General features: G+C 51.4%; 1 protein-coding gene across 1 annotated transcript; it reads right to left on the reverse strand.

Moving 5' to 3' along the window:
• Window positions 1–1364: 1364 nt before the first annotated feature.
• On the reverse strand, window positions 1365–27035 carry BTC (betacellulin). Its single transcript, XM_074992054.1, has 6 exons — window positions 26922–27035; window positions 17341–17436; window positions 8237–8354; window positions 4861–5007; window positions 3340–3447; window positions 1365–1466 (listed from the first exon to the last, which is right to left on the reverse strand). Exons 1-5 carry the CDS (start codon window positions 26968–26970, stop codon window positions 3342–3344), a joined length of 516 nt encoding a protein of 171 aa, XP_074848155.1. The 5' UTR covers window positions 26971–27035; the 3' UTR covers window positions 1365–1466; window positions 3340–3341.
• Between the last annotated feature and the right edge of the window lie 527 nt (window positions 27036–27562).

The following is a 27562-nucleotide window of genomic DNA, read 5'->3' on the forward strand; positions in this document are numbered from 1 at the left end:
TTTGTACATTTTGACATGTGATGTTGACAATGTGTTGTAATGGTTATAAAATGGGCCTTTTGCACCTCAGTGTCTACTGATCAAATATTTATTGTCTGGCCTCTCTTACTGCGTGGCCATGATTTCCCACAACGGAAAACTTGGACAAAAATAGCTTTAAAAATAAAGTCATTACCTATCAAAACTGTAAAAATAAAAATCTAACGCTGCCAAGCCTGCCACTTGTCATTACAGGACTATTTTCAGTCACTTGTAACTTGGTAAGATTAAGTGTTTGGTCTGAGATTTCCCCTGGTGGGTGTTTCTATTTTGGAAAGTTTCAGCTAAAAATCATTCAGCTGTTTTTGATGCCAAGTTTAGGAAGAACTTCGTTTTGCCCAAATTTAAAAAAATAAATTTAATTAATTAATTCTTACAGCTGTTAAGCTGACCTGCCCTAGTGCTTCTGTGCTTCGGGACGACGACTAGAATTTTACCGTTCAAGATTCCAGGCCTGTGTCCACTAATTTGAAGTGCCCAGTATGACAGGTGCTCCCCGATCTTGCAGAGAACTTCACATTGTAACACAATTCTCATTCACTTTTGCAGCAGATCCATGTGCTCAGCATCTCTGCAAATTGGTCCCAACTGTTCTTGTCTTCTGGGTACCCTGCCTGAGAACACAATTTGTGGCCAACTGAACATGCTGGTGAAAGTGATTTGCCTAGCACCAGGCAAGAACTGTGTGGCAGAGGAAGGGCTAGAATCGAGTCAGTGTTTGCTGCAAGCTGAGCACTTGCCCGGCTGCCCAGGAGAGATTCAGGTGCTGCCCAGCTGATTAGCAGAGTGCCCCCAGCCAGCAGCGTGTGTTTTTACTAGTGGAGAACACCCACCCACACCTTGATGCACAGAAATATTATTCTGCACATGGATGGAAAAAAAACATACGAGGAAACATTGGCTAGAATCCCATTCCCCAGGATAGCATCCCACTGCCTTAATCAGGAGCCTTTCCTTCTCTCCCTGCAAGTCCCTGCCTCATTCACTACCAAAACGAGACAGGGGCCTGACAGACAACAGCCTCTTTCACCACACAACCCTGTTTCACTACTAGTGCTAGGTCCTGCAGAGCACAAAGTGAGGCAGGGTCCTGTGGAAGCCACAGCACATGGTTAAACAGCAACATGGCTTGGGAACCCCAACATACCACACTCATGACGCAGACCAGCACTTCAACTCATGAATTTGCTTCTGAAGACCTGTTGGTTATCCTGATGCATGTTAACTGCACTTGATAAAATGCATTAAGGCGAGGAGACGTTCAGTGACCCTCAATGTCCTCTGTTGGCACAAGACATAGTTACAAACAATATAAAAAGGCCGGCTATTGTTCATCTGCTTTTATTACTCTGGTCACTGCCTTCTTTGTCCCTGTCCACCAGAGCTCTTGTGCTGGTTGGAACCTGCCTGCAGGTGCCGTCAGCAACCTAGAGAGGTTAAAAATGAGAAAGATGTTTTAATGGCAGCATGAGAAGCTGGCTCATGAGAACTGTGTTACTGCTGAGTTAAAAAAATCCCAAAGTTTCTCAGTGGGTTCATGGGGAGAGGTAACTGCTTGGGGTCAAAATATGACACCTGAAATAAACAAACTGGCACGCAGGGCTCCCGGTACGCTGAGTGCTTGTGTGGCTGCCCAGGACAGATTCAGCTGCTGCCCAGCACATTAGCAGTGAGCCTATGTTTCTACTGGTGGTGCGCATCTGCACATGCCTCGGTGCATATAACAAAATTTACCCCACCCTTTGATGGAAAAAATTAGAGCGAAACTACTGGGGTGGGAGTGGGGGGGGTGGGGCGGGGAATGTCTGAATAGCAGCCGGATTCTCCACAGCCTCTGAGGGAAATACCAGCTTACTGCAGACGACCCTGGCACAGGGAATCCTGCCAGAAGGCAAGACACACAGCCAGAACTAGAGCACTCATGCTTTACAGGGCAGAGCTGAGTTTCCTGTGTAGCGGTTTTCGAGTCACTCGGTGCTGGTCTCTCTCTGGTCTGGACAATAAAAGCGTCCATGGAGCCGTGCGAGGCCAATGCTGAGTGCTCGGGGTGGGAGAACGGGAAGCAGGCAAGACTGACAGAGCCGGGAAGCCCGCACAGAGCCTGGCTCGTGCCAGCACAGGACCCACCCCTGCTATGCGTCACTGGGCCCTACTCCCACGGTAGGGACTGAGGGGCTTGGCTCAGCCCAGTGCTGGTACCAGGCTGAACACGCGCTCTGCAGAGCGGGACTTGGTCTGTCGTCAAGGTTGCAGATGGCGCCCAGTACAACGGGCACATTGCTAACACAGACCCTGGTTGTTACAAAGCCGCACCTCCGAGCGCAGCTGCAATTAGAGGAATTGCCGCTAGCAGTAACTGCTACAGGGATTTTCAAGGGATTTCTGCTCTCTCAACTCCCTGGTCCCCCAGCCCAGCTCTGCAGTGCCCTCGCACTGAGTCTGGGCCACACTCCCCCTCCGTACCTATGTCGGGGGTGTATTACCCGGCACGCGGGAGTGCAAGGCCCAGGAATTCTTTGCACTCGCACAGACGTGAGGCCCGGTGGTGTTCCAACACGTGCCTTGGCGCAGGCCTCTTGCCCCTTTCCTGACCTCCAGAGAGAAGACAGATCTAGAGCTGTCTAATGCCCCCCACCCAGGGTTGGAAGATGGCGAGCGGGAGCGTGTGAGCACCCCATGTTCCAACCCTGTGGAGCAGGCAGGGCCATCCTGCGAAGCGAGGCTAGAACCAGCCAACAACAGGCACAACTGACGGGCGCCTCTGCTCCAACGAAGGACGAGGCAACACTGCCACCTGCGGTTGCTCTTGGGGGGTGGGAGAGGTGTCTCTAGTCAGCCGTATTTCCACACTACTGACACCAGCACGTGCGCCTCCTTCCACTCCCCCGGGAGAGCTAAGCGGGCCCTGTTCTACTCATCCCTTGCAGAACTTCACCGTGTTCTGACCCACCCACCCGCTGTCCTTCCTGTCCATACCCACCCCCCAAAAGCCAGCTATGGAGGGGCACCCTGCAGGGGTGGCTGGCCTGCAGAAGCCCTGAGGGGACTGTGCAGAAGCTGGAAAGACCACCACTGGATTTTCACAGCCCGGCCGGGGTTAGCAGTGAAAAAGATCTCTTTAAAGATCTCTACTTCTTCATTTTCGACTGAGCAGCTCTGGTACGGAGTCCCGGGGAAGCAGAGATGCCCCTCAGGGCTGTTTTGACACAGTCACCCCTAGCCCAGCTGCTGCATAAGGAGTTTAAACCCAACATGTCCAGGGCTCGGTTCTCTGCATCCCCTCTGCCCATGCAAACTCACCTTCATGCAATGTCTGTCTCTAGGGTGGCCTCATGTTTGGGAGGCAAATCTTTCTCTAGCGTTTCCATTTCTTCTTCCTTCCTCCTCCTGCGTCGCTTCCGACAGCGACTGGCAAAGCAAAAAGTCAGGCATTAGCCGACATTCATTTGCAGCAGAAAAATCACTTCCTCCAATCAGACGCATACCACACACCCCCTCCCTCCCCTTCAAAATAATATTTAACGCCCACAGAAGCACGTCCCTGCTCCAGAGCCCTGCATGAACCAGGATGAACCCTCCAGTCCTCCTAGGAGATCATTAACTAGTCTCTGCAGTTCACAGATGGATGAATCAGGTCAGCTCTCCTCCAGGGCCCCTTGAAAAAAATCAACGTCTCCTCCCGCGCACCAGGATGGCTGTTGAAAAGGGCCCTCCCCCAAGCTTCAGCTCAGTAGAGTACAAAAATCTTAGCGCTCCCTAGAAACAGCTGAAATTACATCGATACGAATGTGGTGCCTGGACCAGCCCTTCCAGACGACAAGCGAATTGACTTCCCTGGATTCTGTGGTTTTGGACAAGTGCAGCCCACACACCTTCTGGATGTGGTGCACAGTACCCTCCAGTGGAACCGAGACCATTTACAGAGCAAATAATGATTCTTGTCTGCAGCCTTAGCTGAGAGCCAGCCGGCTTTTAGCTCGCGGGCTACCAGCTCATGTTCTAAGCTCCAGAGGTCCCAGGTTCAGTTCTGCTGGTCAGCCTCGTGCAAGGGTTAGAACGCCAGCTGTGTACACAGACCCTCAGCCAAATTTCTCAGTCACCACGCGCTTGTGTATCCAATCGGCGGAGAACGTCTGCCCTGGGTCTGGGTGTTAGCAAGAGCTGTGCCTTTTGCACCAGGCCTTGGCCATCAGCCAGAGCTGCTCAATGGAGCAGAAGGGAGTTCACTGTCCTCAGAAAAACAGAGGCGTAAGATCTGTGGGGCAGAATTGCTCCGGCCAGGACTGGGGCTGGGTTTGCACATGTGAGATTGGGTCTGTGCACCTTAAAATCAACAGCAAAGTGCCTAACAACCACAGTGCAGCAGAGCTGGTCTTTCAAGAGCACGAAGGCAGCACCAGCTTATTCAGTCTGGGGGTGTGGGGGCTACACTGAGCAGCACAGACAGCTGGCCCGGGGCTGGAGCCCAGACACTGCCACCTGCCCCCTTGCTGGATTTCGGAGTCTGGGATTCAGCCTGAGACCAAACTCCTCAGCTGCTGTTTTCAGCCTCACAGCCCAAGCCTCAGGTGCAGAGACGCGATGCCACGCCATGCATCTTCTCGCGCTGTGCAGACGCACCCTGGGCTTACCGGGACCGATGAGAAATCAATCCCTGGAAGTGAAGCTACCTGCAACATTTAAAGACGTGACACATTTCGTTCCAGGCCCAACCCCGCTGCTGGAGCAGCCGTACGCCAGTGGCAGGCAGGCGGACGGACCTCCCAAGCATTCAGGACCACGGGCACAGCCAAGGGATGCAACACACAGGGAGCTACTTACTGACTGCACGTGCATATGCATATCGCCAGGGCGACCAGTGCCACCATGGCAACAACCAAGCAAATCACCACGACCTGCCCTTCGTCACTTCTCAAGTAGTAGATGTCCAGTTGCTCGCACCTGGCTCCGGTGTAGCCCTTCTCGCAGCTGGAAGAGGGAGAGGAAGCAGGAAAGGTAAAGACTTGACACAGCAGCCCGGGTACAGTGCTACGTGGCTCCCCCGCCTTCGGCTCACTGGTGGGGACATCAGGCAGAACAGCGGCCACTGATCTGGAGTCGGAGTCTGAGTAGGGAGCAAGAGATGGGACCTCATCAGCGTTCCCTGGAAGCTGAGCTCTTGGGCGGCCACCCAGGAGAGATTCAGGAGCTGCCCAGCCGATCAGCAGAGCGCCCAGAGCCAGCCGCGTGGGTTTCTCCTGGGGGTGCACTTCCGTACAGGCCTCGGTGAATGGAACCAAATGTATTCCACCCACAGATGGGCAAAATTAGAGGGAACCCTGGTCCTGACTCTGCAAACAACAGAGCAAGGCTTTGCAGGACCAGGCCCCAAGTTCCTGTCTACAGCATCGAAACCCAGGGCCCAGAGGAGCCATTGGGCAAACCTGCCACCCAGGCAGCTGCAGCTGTGGTCAGGGATAGGTTAAAGCCAAGCCTAGCCTGTCTCACGTAAGCCTGGTGGAGCAGGTACATGCCACCACTGAGCACAGGGTGACCCCAGAACACAGCAGGGTGAGGGTGATCAGAGACAGATGGGTCGGGTTTTCCTGCAGCTTCTTGGGCTTTGACTCCCCCAGGAAAGCCGCCCTGGAAATACTTGGGGTCAGCATCCCTTACAGTAGGCAGGGAGCGTGCAAGCCCCCCCCGGAGACCCCCACACCAATCAGACGCTGAGCAGAGAAGCTCTTATTGCAGGAGAAGCAGCGGGGTACCACCCTATGCGTTCTAGGCAACAGCCCAGCTAGACACAGGTCATTATCTCACACAGATTTCAGTGTGGCTTCAGCTTTCTAGCCGTTAACTGCCGCGTTCGCCCGGCGCGGAGGTACACCCAGCTTGGAGCACATGGAGTCCCTCTCCGCCTGTGTGGAACGGCAAGGCTCCAAATAGACAAAGAAAAAAATCACACTTGGACTTCAAAGTCCTTCTGCAGCAGCAGCGGATGGCAGGGTAACCCCGGGAGCCAACTGGAGAGCCAAGCACTGCAAGCTGAGTCCCAGCTCCCCACACCCCCCGGGTGAAACGCTATCAACACAGGACCGACTCGAACACCTTCCTGGCTGGAAGGTAAAAGTTACTCCAGCCTCAGATCCCACCTTCTCCTGGTACCTTTGCAGCCGAAACAATGGGGACGTGCAAAGGGCAGGAAGAACAGTGACTTTTGCTCCCACCCCAATTCTTCAGGGGTCAGCCAGTAATTGCCTTCTGCCAGGTGCACAAAAGCCACGCCTCCACCCTGCAATTATCTTACAGTGGCCGACTGCTGCCGCGGTAACGGCTTCGCTTGGGTAGGTACCTCTTGCTCCGTATTTCAGCAGTACACGTGCACGCCGGGAGGGTGTGCGGCATGGCACTGCCAGGGTGGGCTGACTCCTGAGGGCCGGTAGCAGTTGGCACAAGCAAGCCAGCGGCCACACAGATGCTGTGTCAAGCAAACAGCCAGGACTTTGGGTCCAGGCCACACGTGGAGGTGGAAGCAGTAAGCCAGCACCGTGGGGCAGTTATGGGGCACCACAGACACCTCCAAAGTTAAGGTGACGTTAGCTGTCCTGTTTTGACCTTCCTCTGTAGCAGCAACCACATATGGTGTGTAGGCTGCAGCAACCTGCGGCCTCCTGGGGTTCCACTGGCAGGTCTGTGGCCCTCCCTCCCCCACGCACTTCTTGTGTACCAGAGCCCCACGCCTCCTACTGCTCCACCCCCTTTCGGAGCAGGCACAGCTGTGAACAGCTCCAAAGGTGCCGTGGGGGCTGGGGAAGGGAAGGACAGGGCTCCAGCATCCCGGTGCACGAGAGGCATATGGGAGATGCACAGAATGAGGCTAGCGCGCTCTGTAGCCCTCACTTCAGCCGGTACGTCATCCCTCACTCGAAGCACAAGTTGTCCCACTAAGCCTATGGAATCAGTCACACCCTGTGGGCTCAGGTGTTTACTATCTTGCCGAGCTGCTGCCTCGGTAACGAGATCTTAGCCGACGGTGGCTCAGCTGGGACAGCAGAAAACCTTTCCCCCACCTCCCCAAAATCACCAGGGCACACGCACAGCGATCAGTTCCCACAGACCAACCCTGGGGAAACCTCAGGGTCAGCTCCCCGCTCCGTGCAGACTCCTTCAGACCCACGTGCACTAAAGAACGCGGCGCACTCGCACGACGGTGATGGGGCCCTGGACGTACGAAGACGTTGACTTTCCAGGCTGCTTTTATGTCAGTATTAGATAAAAGCTTAGATCAGAGAGACCACCACAAGCTTCTTGTGGAGTTCACCAGTGTTCCCAAGGGCACATGTAGTGCACTGGACTTGTCTGCCGCAAGTAAGAGCAAACGCGTGCAGGACACTTTGCTAGTAAAACTGGGCATTATGGGCCACAGTCGTGAGCAGGAAGTGGATATGAAAGGAGGACACATTCTGGAGATTGCCACGCACAGTATTTCCACCCCGCTCACATCCAATTCTTAACATGCCAAAAATACCAAAAATGCCGGGCTAATTTTGTTGGATGTGAGCTGCACAACTCTCCCTTGCAGCTAATTACTACGGAAGGGGAAATGTATTGTGCTGTGTAGTGATAACACTGAAGGAAGGATGAAATTGTGTTTAAACACGCACGCATGCAAGCAAAAGCTGGCCACGCACTTGCAGGTCCGATTCAGAAGCGGCTGAGCCAGTGGGCTTCTCCCAGCAGAGATCAGAACGGCAGCTTTACTAGGGAACTACTGGGAATCAGTCCACTGACAGCATCTTTCAGGAATTCAAAGTGCCTAGAAAGACAAGTAGTGAAGCTTCCTATTTACATTTCCAGTGTCAATGAAAAGTTCCCCAAAAGGCCATTGCTCACGACCATCACCTGCGCATGTCCATTTCAGTGGAAAACCTAAACACGATTGGACACAGAAGGTTTTGCTTGCGTACTTTCCGCCCGCCTGGGAAAGGGTCCAACCTCGAACCAGATTCAAGACTTTCACACTATCACATTTCCGTAGGAGCGTCTGCGTCACCCGCTCCAAAGCTTCTGCCACTTTGGAATAGAGAAAGCAGGTGGGGTTATGCAGACCAAATTAGTTCAGCGTTGATGAGCCAAGAACTAAACATTTCCATCCCGTCAAGCCCCAGCTAGCGTAGTGTTATGTCCTTCCCCTGGGTTTGGAAGTCTGACTTACATACAAGATGGTGTCTTTTCTGCCATGAGGTAACGACAGCTCCCTTTGACACAGAAATGCTTGTATTCCTCCGGGCACTTGGAAAAGTGGCCACTGCGCTGCAGATCGGTGAGATCATCTGCAAAAAACAAGAGCAAGCGTTAGAGGGGACACAGCCGGGTTTAAAGCGGCGGAGGGCACACCTCACGGCCAAGCACTGTGCAGAAGAGTTCCTTTCTCCGTGTTATTGAGGTGGATGAAACACTGGTCTAGCTCCTCTCTGACATCCCCATCCTTAAAACAAACAAACCCAAAAGGTAAAATCCCAGGAGATCCAAAAAGGGTCAGAGGAAGGAGTTAACACCACACACAGTCAAGCCCCACTGCTGGAGATGAGTTCATACCGCTGCAAGAGTCATCCCCACCCCTCCAGGGAGCGGTCCACTGTCCCTTGGTGCGGTGTCTAGACCATTCACAGAGAGAAAGGAGGAGTGTCCTCTGCAGCCTTAGCGGAGAGCCTTCTAGCTCAATCTGTAGAGGCCGCTATACTGTGCTTCAGAGGTCCCACGTCCGAGTCCCCCGTGGGCAGTTGCACGAGGTGATTAAAAGCAAAAAATAGGTGAGCTAGAATAGTTGGCCACCCACGAGGGATTTGATCCAGCAGGCCTGGTGGGAACAGGGTGGAATGGCATGAACTGATGGGATACAATACCAGGTGGTGAGATGGATCAGTTACAGGTCTGGGAGCAGCAACACAGATGAAGGATTCCATAGACTTTACAGGGGGAAATCACAGTCGCACAGCAGAATGTGTACCACTGCAAAGCTCATGTTAGAGGAATATACACAGGCTACTAGAGGTCCAGACTAGGAAAGACCATTATAATGGGTGACTCCAAATTCTCGAAAAGCAGCCGTTCCTATATCGCAGCAGGACAAAGCTTGCTGAAAAAATTTCTCAACACAGGTAACAGCAGCTTTCTTGGTACAGCTAGTTCTTGAGTCCACAAAAGGACAGGCTGTTATCGACGGAGCCCTACATACGTAACACAGGATTTGGTTCAATAACTAACTCTGGCTGGGCCATTCACAACAGTGATGGCTACATAACTAAGCTCCAGATCTTTTGGGGGAAACTCTGTGAACCAAGTAGCACAGTGACCCGAAAGGTCAGAAAAATCAAAGGGACCCCCAAAGGCAAAAGAGAGGATGGGAATTCAAACGCGAGGACAGAGGCCATGAAACAATCACCGCAGACAGTCATGGCTCTCAAGGAGGAGATCCAGGTACGGCAAAACAAAGATACGCTAAAATTAAGAGGGCTCAGAGGGAATCTGAAGAGCACTTTGGGGACACAGCGAGGTCTCTGCTTGGCTGAAAACAACCTCTCCTGGGGTAAGACAGGGTCAGACAACCACTGACCATTCTTGGCCTATCCCCGTGCTACTCACCACTGCACATACTATCAAAACACGGCCTGCCAATCCTGCGCTCCAAGGACACCCTCCTCTGCTGCCCATTTGTTCAAACAGATCCCACAGCACATCCACCCTTATGCTTGGGAGGTGCTCCTAATAAACACCTGCAGAGTTTGTCCTTCGCAGAAGCACAGAATACCGGAATTGGAAGGGACCTCGAAGGGTCGTCAAGTCCAGTCCCCATCCCTCATGGCAGGACCTAGTACCATCCAGATCACCCCCAACAGACGTTTATCTAACCTGCTCTTACATATCTCCAAAGATGGAGATTCCACAACCTCCCTAGGTAATTTAATCCAGTGTTTGACCACCCTGAGAGTTTGGAGGTTTTTCCTACTGTCCAACCTAAACCTCCTTCACTGCAATTTAAGCCCTTTGCTCCTTGTCCTAGTCTGAGAGGTTAAGGAGAACAATTTCTTCCTCTCCTCCTTGTAACACCCTGTTAGGTGCTGCAAAGCTGTTATGTCCCCTCAGTCTTTTCTTTTCTTAACTGAAGAAACCCAAATTCTTTCAGTTGTCCCTCACCGGTCGTGTTTTCTAGACTTTTAATCGTTTTTATTGCTCGCCAATTTCTCAACACCTTTCTTGAAACGTGGTGCCCAGAACTGGACAAAACTCCTGCGGAGGCCTAATCGGGGAAGATTTACTCCTCACATCTCGCTTACGACACTGCTGTTAATGCATCCCAGGATGACGTTTGCTCTGCCTTCCCCCAATGATGTCACACTTCCATTTCATCCCTCCTTCAAACGCTCCTCTGCTGCGGTCATGGCAGAAGACTTGGAAAAAAGTAGGCAGTGGGTGTGCCAAGGAGATTGGACACTGCTCTCTCACCATTTCCTTGTGCATCCCAGTCTGTCATCACGTGCTGTCTCTTGGCTTATATTTACAGAGCAGGCAGGCTGAGGCAGGGACCCCAATTGCATTGTGTTTGCACAGCCCCTAGCGTAACAGGGCTCCGCCGATCCACAGCTCAGGCCCCCAGGCACTACAGCAATGTGAGTAACCACCACTTGAAGTGTGGAAGCTTCAATAGGCTAGTGAGGTGCCAGAAGCTGCATCCCCAAACATGGGGCAACTGGTGCGTGAATTCCAGGGGCAGACACTGGCCATGTGCCCCAGCCGTCTCTCCCCTAGCTCCACCCAGGCCTCTCTTTCCATCTCTGCTCTGTTCATGCTTCACCCCCTGCTCCGCGCCCGCCCGCTTCTTCCTGTGGAAGCGCTGCATAGGGGCAGTTCTCCCCTCCCTCCCCCAGCGCAGCACAGGCCAGGAGTAGCTTCGCCGGGGGAGAGGCAGGACTGTTCCCACATTCACTGTAAGCAGCGCAGCACGTGCGGGAGGCGATACCAGGGGCTGCGTGCGACTCCCTGTGCACCCCCACATGTCACTTCTGTGCCGAGAATATCCAGCAACTTACATCACGATAACCACCGAGGTCTTTGTGTCATCTGGGGATTGTATTCCAGCAGCCTGGGAGAAGGACACAGCTTCCGCCAAGAACGAACCTCAGCAGGGAGGTCTTCGGTCAAGTAATCAGCTCCACTGATACACTGCCCCTAGGCAGCGCTGCAAATGGTACGCCCACATCCTGAATACGGTGTCCAGAGGTGGTGGCCGCATCTCCAAAAAGATAACTTGGCATTGGAAAAGGTTCAGAAAAGGGCTACAAAAACGAGGAGGGGTTTGAACCAGGCGCCATAAAAAGACAGATTAGTAACACTGGAACTTTTCAGTTCAGAAAAGAGGAAATCAAGGGGGAATGTGTAGCAGTCTGTGCAGTCGTGCCGGATGTGGAAAAAGTGAATAAGGAAAAGTTATTTACTTGTCCCCCGAACCTAAGCACTGGGGGTCACCCAATGAAATGATTAGGTAGTAAGTTTAGAACAAACAAAATGAAGGTTTTCTTCCCACAGCACACGGGCGGCCTGTGGAATTCCTCGCCAGGGGAGCCTGTGTAAACCAGGACTTTAGCAGGGTTCAAAAAAGACCTAGCTAAATTCCCAGAGGTTAGGTCCATCAGTGGCTGCCAGCCAGGATGTGTAGGAATGGAGTCCTTGGCCTGTGCTGGTCAGAGGCTGGAAATGGATGACAGGGGAGGGATTGCTTGATGATTCCCTCTTCTGTTCACTCCCTCTGGGGCAGCTGGCATGGGCCGGTGTCGGAGGACAGGAGACTGGGCTAGATGGACCTTTGGTCTGACCCAGTGTGGCCGTTATGTTCTTTCAGACTGAGTTCAAGGGGCCCAGCAGGAAAGAATGGGCTTTTGAGATAAATGAGCAACGTGAGCTGACTCACGAACTCTTGTCTGATCCTCAAATTGATGCGAGACTAACAGAGAGCAACACCTGTTAGAAGGGTTAGGAGGACTGGAACCTGCAAATGCCTCCAAGAGGAAGACAAAGCTTAGCACACACACCAACTGCTTAGTAACGGCTTGTATCCTACACAGGCGGAAACTGTGAGAGATGGCAGGTCGCTGGCAACCCTGCCATACAGCTGGGAGAGCAGAACCGCATGTGCTGGACTGAGGTCAGACCTGCTGGGGGAATCGGCATAACGAATGACAGAGAGATGCAACCTTAAACACCACCATCCAGAGGGGAGGAGATGCAGTCCTGCAATGCGGGTAAAGCAGGTGCCAGCTCCTGTCAAGTCTGATAGCATCAGCTGAGCACCGACAAATTCGCAGCTGGAAAGCAGGCCCGCTCGCCTGTGTGTTCACATCACTCAAGGCAGGTGTGAAAATTGTAAGGATGCGTTTAGAATCCATGATACGCTGTAAGTTGCTGCTTGCATTACTCTCGCTGGTAACTTCTGCATTCCATGCTACGGGGTACAACGTACATTGGCTTTGTAATTGTAAAAACGGATGGGACGGCTCTGACTCCTCGTGCTGCTGGGACCGTCTCTGACCCGTCTCTAGCAACGGCTTCCACTCCTGAAGAACGTGGGAAGATTGAGGGGTCAGTGGCACTTGACTCAACTCTCGGAGGAATTCTGCCTGCGCCCAAAACTGGAGGATCACCGAGTGAGGCCCCTAAGTGTGGTGAGCTAATTCCAAACGCTCGGAAGAGCCTCTTATATTTGTTGTGATTCCCCCAAGCTGCGTCCCTTGGAATGCAACGTTCATGCGAGGTGGTTAGGGCAGCCGAGTGTCTACCTTGCTCCGACAGAGCCTGGCTGCTGTTTGGCTGAAGCGGAGGCACAGAAGGGCTCGAGCTGGCAGGCAGAGGATTTATGCAACAACTCACTTGGCTAAGGGAACGAGGCTCCTTATTTGGTCAGCACCGAGGCCGTGGCCAAGCAGGAACGTTAGCAGATTGAATAGGGTTGTCTTTTGCACGCCGGTGACTGAGAAAAGGCCTGTGCAGCCCATCGCTCACGGACGCGTCCGGAGACCAGTCGGTGTCACCTGAGCCTGAAAGCTCCTCCGGCTGAACAGCTTCCCGTAAAGGAGCTGAGGAACAGCTAAAGGGGCCAGAACTGAAGCTGGCTGCGCTAGAACTACTGTGGCCAACACTGCCCGTGGGACGAGGTGAGGGGGCTGCCCAGGCCCCACGCTTTTGGGGCCCCCGCAGAGGCCACCACCGCTGTCCTATTGACAGGAGAGGGGGAGGATGACCTGGGGCCAGCTGCAGGCAGTGGCATGGAAAAGCAGGGCTCAGCAGGCCAAGGGGGTGCGGAGCAGCCCCCTGCTCCTGCCACTGCCTGGCCCTGCCCTGCCCCGGGTAACCCCCAGCCAAGCTGGGGGGGAGGCAGTAAAGGGGGAGCATGGGGGGTGTGCCCCAGACCCTGCCCTCCCACCTCGCCACTGGGATGCGGCCCTGCCAGCAGTGCTACCACGCTGCAGGGCAGGGAGACGGTGCTGGGGGCACAGAAACGAACACTAAGGATAAAGGTGGCGGCGGAGCAGTGACAGAAAGGGAGGGGGAGCGATAGAGGGAAAGGCAGAGCAAAAACTGTCAACAAATTACATGGGACACAGCTGAATGGTTATGGGAATCGTGAATATTCAAACGCCTTAATTACACTACTGCAGGTACTCCTGGCCAAGGTATTGTTTGAGTTCGGATTTACCCAACGCCTATTTCGAATTGCACCTTCAGTCACAAGAGTCCTAGGGTGCTCCCACTGGCGAGGCGCCCAGGCAGGGGATTTAAAGACACGGCAGAGCCCAGCGCACAGACAAGCTGCCCGGACCACGAATTGACTCTTTGGAGAGTCAGGAAGCATTTCCAAAACAGAGCTATCTGAGGGCTTCGCAATATGACGTGGGCAACTTGCCAATAGGGGGTTAAAAATACGCTCCACAAACATGTTGAATGTGAGTCATGTTACACCTTCCAGCTCAGGTTTCTGAAGCTCTGACCCACAACCATTTTTGGTGTAATTCTTAATATTTAACAAGCAACAACACTGCAGAAGGTCCTATGCAGCTTTAAGCAACTGAGCCGCAGCAGCAGTGGGCAGGCGTGGAATGCCAAGCTCTTTCAATCTCCTACTCCCTAAAGCAACCTCACCAGGAACCACCACCTCAACGGCCCTGCCAGGCTCAGCGTGCAAGTGACAGAGAGAGCAGAAAGCAAGCTCTCTCCCTCCCAGAAGCTCTCATCACCGGGGTTAAAAGTTAATTCCGGTACAAAAGAATAATTAGTCTCGAGTGTCACCCTACCTTGCTGGCACTAAGTGATGCTCTTAAAAATACCAGCAGCCGGGGGGCGGGGGTTATGTTCCCAAGACCCAGAACATCGAAACCTCATCACTCTCTTAGCCACTTGCAAGACAGAGATCAGAGTCCAAGACAGTGTATCAAGGAGGACGGGCACAGCTGACCAGGGGGTCTGCCACAGAAGAAGATTTTAGGTGGATTCTGCACACCAAGGTCCTGCATTATAACAATCTGCCAGATGACACCGGCACTGCCGAGCATTTTGACATACAGGTTGAACCTCTCTCGTCCGGCAACATCCGTTGTCCAACGTGATGTTAGTTAGCCAGGTGACCACTGATCGTGGGTGTGGCCAAGTTTTCCACGGTTCCCAAAAGTTTGTTTCCAGCCACCAGTCCTGGCTCTCGGTGTTCTGTGCTGTTATTTAGCTCTAATTTACCCCTCAATGTCTTCTCAGAGCCCAGTAAGCAGTGGAAGTGATGGAAATGTGCTGGAAAATATTGGCCTCCCGTGGTCTGGCTAATTCCCTCATTCGGCACAGGTCTGGGGTGCCAGACTAAAGAGGTCAAACCTGCGTTGCCATTTCTTTCTTTTCTCCCCATCCCATCATCAGTAAGAACTGGCATGTGAGGCACACGAAAAATCAAGGCAGAAGCATTAATACATTTGTGATGGGGCATACCAGCACCTCGCTGGCAATTAGAGGGTTAACCGGGCTCTGCGGGCTGAGAAAGCCACTCCCTCAAAGCCTTTCTGGGCATGCTCCATTTGGAGGGCAGCTATAAAAGGGAGCAACCCAGCTCAGCCAGCGGCAGAGGAAGTGTCACAGGCAGAGGCTCCTGCTGTGGAACTGCAGGTACATGGGTGGGAAGACCCAGCTGGCCAACCAAACCCAAACCCAGAACCAGGAAAGGCCTGGAGATAACGCTTCCTGGTCAAATCCCATGACTCCAGCAGCCCACAACTGCTGACCCCAGCATTCTAGGCAAGAGGGGGCCCGGAGAAGGGGAGGGAGTGGTTGCAACTGGACGCCCTGCTGACTCAGAGATTGCAGCTGGACTCACAACTGAGCCAGTGGGGCAGGGGAAGGGACCTCTCTGCCAGCAAGGCCCTAGGGTAGGTCTAAATGGGGAAATGGGTGCTGCAGCTACTGACTCTAGCTGCTGGACCTCGCTGCCCTGACTGCAAGGGCCACGGACTGACTGGTGCCCAGGGTACATGGGATCCCAGAAGGGAAAGTGGGATCATGGGACGGCCAAACCCCATGGCAACGTTCAATCAACTTATTTAACGTTTTCAATATCAATAACACATGTAAATAATGGGGTACATAAAGGAGGGGACTCGGGATCAGTCTTAATTTGAAACAGTGCAAGCTCCTTTTAAAGTGAAAACCAGTCAAATATTGCACACACAAGCCCCAGTTCAATCATTCTAATAATACTATTAACCAAATACTTCCTTTAGCAACATAAATGATTGCGAGCAATTCTCTCTCCTTCAAACTCCTTCAAACTCCAGTTAAGTGAGCCGACATGATTCACACAGGCCACTGTGTCTCAGTCAACCCCATCTGCAAACACTGAAGCTGATTTTGTCAGGTTACTGCAACATACACCCACAAGTCAGCAAAAACAACTGAAATCCAACAAATGTAGTTTCACTAGCTTATGCGTCAGGAGGAGGTGGCAGGGTTCCCTTTAATTCTTCCTATCCATGGGCAGAATAATTTTTGTTATCTGCACCAAGGCATAAGGGCATGCGCACCACCAGTAGAGACATACACTGCCAGCTGTGGGCGCTTTGTTAATCAGCTCCACAGCACCTAAATCTCTCCCAAGCACTCAGTTTACAGGGCCCACTCAGAGTGTGTAATAAGGACTCATCTCTCAAAATGCTCAACACAGATGTGTCATCTGGCAGGTTCTTTGAATTTAAGGGTTTGAAATTCAGAATTCTCACACACACACAAGCTGGCATCTGACTACTGAAATCGAATAGGTCGCCACTGGATCACAGATCCCAGTGACATCGGGAATGGCGTACAGGGGTATTTTAAACTGCTGGATGCATCTGAAAGGAATGAGTTTGTCTTACAAGAGACAGCCGACAGAAGCTGTTCTCATTCAAGTTGCAATACCAGCCTACAAAACAGCAGTCACATGTCTGTGTCTCCCAGAAAGAAAGCCAAGCACCAGACCTTGCTACAAGTACGGGACTGGAGGCGGCAGAATGGATGGACATCTGACATGGAAATCCCAGGCTGCCACAGGAATGTTGTTCTAGAGTGGGCGTGGTAAATGGGCTGAAAATCCACCCCTAAAATCATTCCATTACCATCAACACAGTGAGTTTTTCCAAGTGATTAAGCCCCCGTTATCAGTGCATTCCCTACTCAAAGTTTCCTGCCATCACAATTCACCACTTATAAGCCTGAAATGAACCTAACTTTACAGAGCAGAGTTGTTATAGAAAGATTCTGAGAATAGGATGGATGCAGAAGGTCACCAATGAGGAATTATATAGGAAGATACAGCCAAAAAAGAACCTGCTGCAGAAGGTTATAAAATGGAAGCTACAACTATTTGGACATATTTGCAGAATGAACGACGAACAAAAAATCAAGACCTGGTATTTGGCATAATGGACAGTTTGAATAGGAGAGGCAGACCCCACAGAGAATGGGTAGATGATATAGCAGATTGGTGCAGAGCTCGTCTACAGCAATTAAGCCACTCTGCACTGGATAGGGAAGGATGAAAGGAAATAGTGAGAGAGGCATCAGACCCCAATGGGCGCTGAGCCCACAGTTATTGATGATGTTTTCAGTTGGTTGTATTTCTTTCAAGAAAGCCATTCTAAGTTCTCCCTACTTGTCCCCAACAAAGACAAGTTTGCAGCACCGCTGACACCTATACCTATACTGGACCACAGCAGCTCAACGCTTTGTGTCTTGTCATAATGCAATGAATATTACCTGTACAGTTCTCCGGAGAGCTGCATATGGGCCTCCTCACTCCATAGTCACCAGTCACGTTCCAGCTGGCCCCCACCATGTTGAAAACTGCCAGGCCTTCAATGAAAACAAAAATAGATTATGCCAGGGTCTCCAAAGGGTTCCATTTGTTCTGGAGGGCCTCAAGAGCCCACCGCTTGCTTTATGGCAAAGGGATTCTGAATATCAATAGACATAACTCAAGCATGCTTTGGACAAAATACCTCTTGGACCCTACCATGTTCCGTGGTCCAGCCTGCTGTATCTGTGCGTCCTATTTTTTGCATGGATCGGTTTTGCATTTGAAGTTCTAAACATTGTCTACACATTTGTAACGCACCTGGCTGTGTCTGAAGAGCTCAGCAGGAGATGGGTCTACCCTATGGTGAAAGTATGGCTTGTGAGGGGATGGTGGTACGTAGCCAACAGCGAACCTTGAATGGGTGTCAGGCCACATTTGAAGAACTGTTCAGACCAGTGAGTAGGCAATGGCTGATTGCCTACGAAGGAAAACGGCAGGTGATTGCACTCATGCGACAGTCTCCATCTTGGCGCAGGCTTTTTACACAAAGAGGAATAACGGATTTCCCTCAGGGCAGGAGCTGGCGTGGAAACTCAAGCAGCGAGAGGGCACCACTGCAGGGCTCTACTACTTATTACCAGGGCTCTGCACTCCAGGCTGGGAACGGTCATGTCCTGCCAACCTTGAACATCAGCGTAAAGATCCCAGCACAGGAACACGCAGAGGCAACTGGGGTGGGGATAGGAGGGGGGGCACTGGCCATGTACCGCTCCCCATGTTCCTCTCCCTCCCCACCCATGCCCTGCCCGTGCCTCGCCCTGGCACTGCCCCTGCCTCGCACACGCCCACCTCTTCCTGCAGAAACCTGCGCTGCTCTGGGGCCACACCACTCCAGGGGAATGGTGGGGGGGGGACTGCCCCCCACACTCATCAGAACTGGCAGGGCCCTGACTCTTAGTGTGGGGTGACATTGGGGGTGCTCATGGCCCCCAGGCATCCCCCACGCATTGCCCGTCAGAATATGTATTAAAACCAGCAAAACAAACAGGTAAAGCCCTTAAATCAGCATTTTTGGTATTGGGGGTCCCACCAGCGTTCCCTGTAACGCGTACACTTGGGCACAGTGTTGCACAGGAGAGGTTCAGGTGCTGTACAGCCGATTGGCAGAGTACCCACAGGGCCCACAGCCAGCAGCTTGTGTTTCTACTGGTGGTGCACATAACAGATGCCTCGGTGCACATAACACATTTTATTCCACACACGGATGGAAAAAGAGAGAGGGAACATTGGTCCCACCCAAAAGGGGGGTGGTCAGGTCACCCATTCACAGCCAAATGATAACTACGCGACTGCTCTTGAGGCTTTTCAGACAGCACAATGGCCTTTGGTTGCCCACCAGGCTTTGTCTGAGAGCTGCCGGAGGGTCTGCTCCATCAGTGAGCCCATTGCTTCGTTTTGTTAGATTAAGGACGAGACTGACACAACCCTCTCACTTGCCGCCGTGGAGCTGACGTGGGAGCGGAGTGCAGCAGGAAGTCATGAGGCAGGACTGTACACAGTGGAGGTTTGCAAATGACCTGTGATTTTGACACCTTGGTTCCAGATGCTACAAGGTGCCTGACCTTCAGGATGCGTCGAGCGCCAACTCTCTGATAATGAAACCATTTTAAAGCATCTTGAAAGTTGAGATTCCTAAAGACGGAGCTATTCAGCAGTCACTTCTAAAATCCTACCCCCAAGTGTATTTCCAGCTCCACTCCTATTGAAATCCATGGGAATTTTACAACAGTGAGTGCGTTTGAAAAATCCAACCCAGAGCTCCTTGCCCAGAGCTGGTTATCCTAATCATACCACTGTTTAAAAGTCAATAGAGACAGTCCCAGATCCGTTTTCCACTTTCCCTCTGGCCTGGCACAATCAGACCAGCATAAACAACAAGCAGTCCCGCAGCACCTCAGACACCAGCAAATTTATTATGTCACAAGCTTTTGTGGGTAAAAGCACTGCTTGTTAATTGTGAAGCTACAGACCAAACACCACTACCCCTCTGAGCCTAGACTACCACCATTACAAAAAGAGATCGACCAGATCAACTTCGTGCCCTGGAAATGTACCACACAGAACTCAGCTAATTTACACAACCCCGTTTACACACCCCTGAGCCCCTGCCTGCCTTGCTGTTTTCAGTCTCTGATCTTGGGGAATTGCAGGTGAAGGGCAAGAAAAGCAATTCTTTGCCTTGCTTTAAGCCCGCCAGAAGAGCATCTGGGGCAGCCGAGGGGAAACAGATGAGTTACACCAGTTATGAGAGGGCTCCTTCTCCTTCCTCGGCACCATGGCCACAGTGCAAAGTCCAGACAGTGCATGAATGTTCTGGGTGTATTTGGGCCTTGCTGGGAACAGATCTCCAGGCATGCCTCTTGTGAAGGAGCGTGGTCCAGTGGCCAGAGAGAGAGTAGCCGTGTCTACATGTGCACGCTACTTCGAAGTAGTGGCACTAACTTCGAAATAGCGCCCGTCACGGCTACACGTGTTGGGCGCTATTTCGATGTTAACATCGACGTTAGGCAGCGAGACGTCGAAGCCGCTAACCCCATGAGGGGATGGGAATAGCGCCCTACTTCGAAGTTGAACGTCGAAGTAGGGCACGTGTAGATGATCCGCGCCCCGCAACATTGAAATAGCGGGGTCCGCCATGGCGGGCATCAGCTGAGGGGTTGAGAGACGCTCTCTCTCCAGCCCCTGCGGGGCTCTATGGTCACCGTGTGCAGCAGCCCTTAGCCCAGGGCTTCTGGCTGCTGCTGCGGCAGCTGGGGATCCATGATGCATGCACAGGGTCTGCAACCAGTTGTCGGCTCTGTGGATCTTGTGTTGTTTAGTGCAACTGTGTCTGGGAGGGGCCCTTTAAGAGAGCAGCTTGCTGTTGAGTCTGCCCTGTGACCCTGTCTGCAGCTGTGCCTGGCACCCTTATTTCGATGTGTGCTACTTTGGCACGTAGACGTTCCCTCGCAGCGCCTATTTCGATGTGGTGCTGCGCAACATCGATGTTGAACGTCGACGTTGCCAGCCCTGGAGGACGTGTAGACGTTATTCATCGAAATAGCCTATTTCGATGTCGGCTTCATGTGTAGACGTAGCCAGTGGGTTGTGGAAGCAGGAGGCTGCTCCAAGCACACAGAGCTTCTCCATACCACCAACATCCATGGCCAGAGCAATGCACACCGTGGCACATGCCTGCTTTTGAAGGACATGCGTGGGGAAAGAATCATCTCTCTCCACTGGCAGATCTGCTTTTCCACTTGTCGGAAGCCTGCCGTAGGTCCTGTGTGCTTCCTCACACCCCATCCACCTGGGCTGGAGCAGGGGAAAAGAGGTGGGTCGATCTGCACAACAGTAGATAAGATACCCTCTTGGCTTATCACCACCCCACCAGCCTCCAGCTAACTGGTACACAGACCCAGGTGCCCAGGGGGCACAGCTCCCCAGTCGGCAACACGACAGGGAGCTGCTCAAGTCACAGGGGCAGAACTATCCTGAGCGTCACCCTTTAAAAACGGCTATCGAGTTTAAAAGTTAAACACTCAGGCCAAGTAAGTAGAGGAACAAGAGGGAATTTAGGATCTTGGTGTACAGCGCGCGAGGTTCACCATACGTCTAAGCAAGTGTTGGATTGGGGCCTAAATCATTATCTTCAACGCACTTGCAGCCTTACAAAGACAAGTGACTAGAGATCTTGTAGGCCTACGCTAGGGCACCTTAACGCCGCCTGATTTTCAAAGGGGAGCACTTCGCCTTTTTTGAACACTGAGCCCCTCTCCAGGCCTTTCTAGTGGGGTCTCTAAAATGGAAGGCAGCCAGTATTGTTAGTCCCTTACATAAATCTTGGCTTAAACATCTAAATATGACTCAAATGCAGGAATCTCAGAATGGCCAATAAAACCATCACAGAAATGTAATTGAAACCGTGCAGAACTCCCTCTCTCTCAAACTGTTAATACAGCAACAAGGAAGCAGCATGATCTTCAGCGAGCAGGACAAGGGTCTATCCCCAAGCGGTAAGGTGTGCCTACCCTACAGAGTTACTCTGGAATATCTTATTCCAGAGTTATTATTGCAAAATAAACTATTCTGGAATAACTCGTCCACACTAAGCTCCAAACTAAGCAAAACATTCTGAAATAGCATGTCTACAGTGCAGTACAGCTATTGCAGACTAGAGCCCCCGGAAACACTCTGGGGTTATGGCTACACAGCAGTGATAATTTGGATGGGCAGAATCCCCTCAGAATACATCTGACACCCCCCCAACCCTACTCCACTCCCAGCATGTTAATTGCCCAAAACTCCCATCAGATCCCTAACAGGTAGATATTTTTCCCCCTGCCACATACACCCCAGAGACCCAGATCTGCCAAGGCCAAGTATCTTCCACTTGAAACTGGACAAATAATGCATGGAGCCTTTCTGCTAATGCAATGGACTTTCACCTTACAAAGGCCTGGCTAAATTTCAGCTCCCTTGTTTTAAGTAAGCAAGGTAGCGGCCAAAGCAGCCCAAAGGCAGCAAAGCGTTAAAATACGCATTGCACCAATTTCACTAAAAACCGGGACCGACCGCAATAAGAATTCATTTTGCTTGTCTGTGGTTCAATACTACTGAATGCTTTTTAGGACCCAGATCCAAATTCATGATGTAGGCTGCAATCTTGGCAGACTCTCGCTGCAGAAAAGCCTGGACACAATCATATCTGACCCTCTGCCTAGGACGGAGGTCAGGTTCAGACAGAAATCCATTCCAAGGGAAAACAACACTGCACAGTACGTCAAAAGAAAGTAAGTGACCACTTGTACAGAGGGCTTGGAAAAGTTACCCCATATCTACTAGACACTTATCAAGTCTAATCATCAGGTCAAGACACACCGAAACCCCAAAATCACAGACCCCAAATCTCCATGCCAACGCACACCTTCTCCTGCTCCACCTCCTGCTGGGTGGGCACCAGGGTCCCCTGTAAGCTGAGCACTTTGGTGGCCACTCAGGGGAGATTCAGGTGTCACTCAGTTGACCAGCCGAACACCTACAGCTGGCAGCCTGTGTTTCTACTGGCGGTGCACATCCGCACATGCCTTGTTGCATAGAACAAAATTTACTCCACCCCAAATGAAAAAAAATTAGAGGGGACCCTGGTGGGGCCCACCACTGCTTTGGCCCAGAAGCCCTTGCTCTCCTGCTAACTGAATGTGCCTCCCCAAGTTACTCAGTACTGGACTGCCCCTTCCTTGCCAATAACTCTGCGTGCTGGAGTGACAGCTGTTTCAGCTTATAGGGTCCCCTGTGCACAGAGCCCTGAGCTGACCTGGTTGGGTCCTTGCTCCATGAGCTGGTATCCTTCCCTCCTGCCACTCTAACAGGGGCAGCAGCTGCCACCAAACCCAACACTACACCAGCCAGGCGGTCATCTCCCTGCCAGGTCACACAGACTGGGTAGCATGGGCTTGCCCTGTACTTGTTCTCTTTGCAACCCTGAGGCCTGGAGATGCACAGGCAGAAACAACGCAGCTGACAGCAAGACATCTAAATAAGGTGAACGGATCCGGCAGGTACCAGGCGTGAAATCCTGTTGAAAAATCCAACCGTGACTCCCCCGCCACTCATTCCCACTGCCTCTCCAGATGAAGCTTTTGTCATCAGCAAAATCTTTCGCTTGACAAAGCCACCAACTCACTCTAAGAGGCTTCGTGCTACCCTGCTGATGTGCCTATAAACTGCTGTGCTTGTTTGTAGAAATGGCCTTGCTACACCAGGATTAGGAACCGTGTCATAGTCTCAACAGCTGTTGGCTGTCCTACACCTCTGAGAAGCCCAGAATTCTGGGCAATGAAGGGTACTGTACGGTATTCACACGCCCCATAAAGCACGTTTCTGAAGATTGGTAAAATATTGTATAGGACAACTTTTATCAGGATATTATACTGCTGATGAGGGGTTTAAAAATACAGGCCCTTTAAAGGTTACTTCATCAGCACGCCAAGAAAATTGCAATCCATCATTTGATAAAGCGAAGCCTTTGAAAATGAAGACACTTCCATGAAAACACACAAACACAAGTATGCTTGCATGTTTCATTCCCACTGATAAAACTGATTGTTATATACACCCCGAGAGAAAACAAGGGAGGCATTTTCAGAACTACCGACAGTCTGCAGTCTTGGGGCAGGGTCCTGTGAATCGGAGCCGTCAGAAGATTAGCAATGGGGGTTAATTCCCTCCCAAGTGCCTGGTGAGGGAGGCCCCAGAATGCACGTCTCACACTGCATATGGTACAGCCTCAAAATGACAGGGGAGTTTCCCTATGTATTGCTACGCAAGCTCAGAGACCGGAATGTCAGCCTGATGGGGCAGCTGAGCATTGAAGACCCACAACTCACGTTAACGATGGACAGAACTGAAGGTTTAAAGCCCCCAATGCAACAAATTGAAAACTGTATCTCTTCAAACAGTGAGGGCAACCAACCCACCACAGGTGAGATATTATGGACATATCCCCTTTCTAGCTTCTTTATCACGTACAATTGTGTTTCACAACCTTGGGGGTACACTGAGGCATTCCGGGAATACATCAACTTTCACAACAGGCTATATAAAAAAACACCAGTAAAGTCAGTCCAGTCTAAAAATTCAAGCAGACAATCACTTGTTTCTATTGCTTCATATGTCTTACGCTGAAATGTAAGTACATTTTATTCCAATTCATGTATTTGATAGTAAAAACCTAAAGTCAGCAAGTTTTCAGAGGTCATCTTCTGTGATCGTTTTGTATGTTTTTGTACCTTGGTGGTATGGAAAACAAATCTGACTCTGGAAACGGGTGCAGTAATCTGGTGAGGTTGACTGGCATTTGTTTCAAGACTTCAGATTACTTTAGAACTGTACTTCTCAACTGGTGGTACATGTACCATCAGGAGGTACTTAAATTTTTTAAAAAGGGGCCCTTTAGTTTAAAAAAAAAAAAGCCTGAGAAGCACTGATGTACAGGATGGCTTAAAGGGCTTCTTGTTGGGAATTGATTGCCTCTCCTCCCATGAGAAAATACCATACCTCGCAGGTAGTTAAATGACAGCACAAGAGGCCAAGTGGAGCAACTGTGAAGGAAAGTAATTAAAACATCTGTTTAGCAAACTCTGGTTTTGCTAACCTCTATGTACCACAATAGCTCTTGTGAATGCTAGAAAATGGCTGGGCTTTTTACAAGATCCGGGGACGAAAAACCTAGTGGGACATTATCAAAACAAAAAGCAGGTCTGAAGAAGTGGGTCTGTCTCACAAAAGCTCACCTAATAAACTATTTTGCTAGTCTTTAAAGTGCTACTTGACTGCTTTTTGTTTTGATAGTGTATAGACTAGCACGGCTTACTTTCTGTTACTAGTGGGACATTGTTATACCAGTATAAATGTACCAATACTACTTTAGCTCACTCCATTTCAGAATGAGGAATAAGCTACCTCGATATGTCACCCTTATACACATGGAAAGGTTAAGAAAATCCACCTCAAAAGTCAGGCCCCTTTGTACCAGTGAAACTTTTAAGTTAGTCAAAGCCTAAAGCTGAAAAACAAAACTATTTAAAATCAAAACAAAACTATTTAAAAATCCTTTCAGATGCTCTGTATGTATCTTAAAGGACTAAAGGAGAAGATAAGTCTTTCAAACATCCTTCACAGTTCAGCTTCAGTGAACAGATATAGCAGAAGGGGAGGGCAGTCAAGAAACCACAACTTTTGTTAATACCATAACAAATCTATCCATCTCTCAGATATGTGCAGGGAACACCCATTAGGTGGCCCATTAACTCTGAATCACTACAGAGCCCATTCTGAGAGGCTTAATTTCAAAGTTACCGCACCTCTCCCAATTTGTGCCACCATCTTATTTTAGGGTAGAACTTCCTCTCCCTCGTCAGGGAAATTTTTTTTTTTGGTCTTTTTATGAACAGTCCTTCAAACAAATCCACTACAATACAGAATAAGGCCCATTAAAAGAAGACTGGAATGACTGTGACATTCCAAGCCTACCTTTTAAGCTAACAAGAAGTAATCCAACCATTAACCAGAAAATATGTATTTTATTTAAAAAAAACTCACAGATTATTTACCAACTTTCATGCTACTCAAACAATGTCTTCACTATTTATTCTCAGATATTAAGACCCATCGAATGTCAGTAGTTCCCAAGCAGGGGTCTGCAGAACCCTGGGGATCTGAGAGGATATTGCAGGGGTGCATGAAAAAAAAAAAAGAGAAATAAAATGGTCATAGAAAATAAATTTTACTTAAATTGCAATGTTACACTCAATTATTTTCAAATGAAATATTGTCCAGTAATGTTATTAATGGCAGCTGGTGGCAGGATGTGGTAAGAGTTATTAGCTGGCCAAGCAGAAGACTCCAAGCATGGGACTCCTTGACCAAGCAAGTGAAAAAATCAGTCACGCTGTATATTACAAACACCCACTCCGAAGAAGCCGGTCTGTCCCATGAAAGGTTATCACCTAAAAAGTTATATTGTTAGTCTTTCGGGTGCTGCAGGACTGCTTTTTTGTTTTCCATATATTGAGTGCTTTTATACATGGTATGAGAGATGTTAATCAGTGATTGATAGTAGTGGTTGATCAATTCTAGCCAACAGGTGGCTTATAATGATCAAGAACAGCTCTGAAGGATGCACTTATAAAGATGCAGAACAAAGGGCTCACTCTTGTAACATGCTTGTAGCATCTCTTAATCCTTATTAACTATGTAGTTTGAAGATCCGTATCTACTTTTTTAGAGGAGGTCCCCAAAATCTTCTACACGCAAAACGTGTGCTTTGTAAAGCCTGCAGAAAACAAACACCCCCTCCATCCCCTCCAGGTCAGTGGTTTCCAACCTTTTTGCCAGTGCAGACCCCCAGTCACCCGACTCAAACCCTGGTGAGCCCCCATCAAAGTCAGTTCCAGCCACTCTGTACACCTCGTGAAATGAAAAAGGAAATCACGGCAGAGACTTTTGCTCCAGGGTCACCCCGATCCGAGCTACAGGCGCATGGGGGAGGAACTCAGGTCTCTTGCTCCCGCCACGCTGCGGTTGGGGCTGTAATTTTCACGCCCAAAGAACCTGACTCCTCGAGTGCCGGAGAAGAAAATGTTTATTCGACAGCTAAATATAGCGCCGAGCTCTGCTCCCAGCAGCTTTGTAGCCCAGACAGTGAGAGCCCCCTGCAAACAGGCGGGGACTGGAGCGGGAGAGCGGGCAGCAGGACAAGCCCCGGGGGGCCCACGCGCTGCGCCACGCTTGAGTGGGGATCCCGCGGACACACAGTGGGGAGAACCACCTGCTTCTCTGCCCGGGCACCGGGGCTGCTCCGAGGGCGTTGCCCCAGCCATCTGCAGCGCCCCCCCCTCTGCTCCCAGGGGCCCATGCAGCCAGCGGCGCCACTCTGCTCCCAGTGCACCAGCAACAGGTGGGAGCTCCCCTCCCCCAGCCTCCCCGAGCCCCTCCTTACCCAGTACCAGCAGCAGCCCGGGGCCGCCACCCAGCGCCGCCGCGTCCATGCGCGCCCCGGGGCCGGCGAGAGCCGCAGTCTCCCCCAGCCCGGCACGTTCCACCCCGCCGCGCGAATCGCCCGGGCGCAAAGCGGCGGCCAGCGCAGCCCGCCCCCTGGCGGCAGCCCTTGGAGCGCGGCCTCTCCCACGCGCGCCCGGTTCCCATTGGCCCCGCGTGGGGCTGGGAAATCCTGCGCCTGCCCCGAGACCCCTGGGCTGCTCGGCTGGCCAGAGGCGGAGCTCAGGGGCTGCCCTGGGCAAGGAGAGGGGGGCCCCGGGGGCTGGAATGGGGAGGGGCGCTGGTTTCCATTCCATACGCCGATCCCAGGTTGGGTGCCAGGTCTCAGCACCCCAAGTGGTGCAGGGTGTGCGGGTCCCCCCCGCACTGCGGGCAGATGTGACTCGCTCAGCGGGGAGGGCTGGCTCAGTGGTTGGCGCCTTGGGCTGCTAAACCCAGGGCTGTGAGCGCAGCCCTTGAGGGGGCCATTTAGGGAGCTGGGGCAAGAGGGGACAGCTCAGTGGCTCCAGAGTTGGCCTGCTGAAGTCCAGGGTTGTCAGCGCAATCCCTGAGGAGGCCATTTAGGGAGGTGGGGCAAATAGA

This window comes from Carettochelys insculpta, chromosome 4 (assembly GCF_033958435.1).
Source record: "Carettochelys insculpta isolate YL-2023 chromosome 4, ASM3395843v1, whole genome shotgun sequence".
Taxonomy (NCBI): domain Eukaryota; kingdom Metazoa; phylum Chordata; order Testudines; family Carettochelyidae; genus Carettochelys; species Carettochelys insculpta.

Coding starts and splice junctions, on each gene's coding strand:
- BTC (XM_074992054.1), bottom strand. CDS start 26,970: ATGGACGCGGCGGCGCTGGGTGGCGGCCCCGGGCTGCTGCTGGTACTG. Junction 5,008..8,236: donor GAAAAGACACCATCTTGTAT/GTAAGTCAGACT, acceptor TCCCTCTTCCAG/CTGCGAGAAGGGCTACACCG. Junction 3,448..4,860: donor TGCATATGCACGTGCAGTCA/GTAAGTAGCTCC, acceptor TTGCTTTGCCAG/TCGCTGTCGGAAGCGACGCA.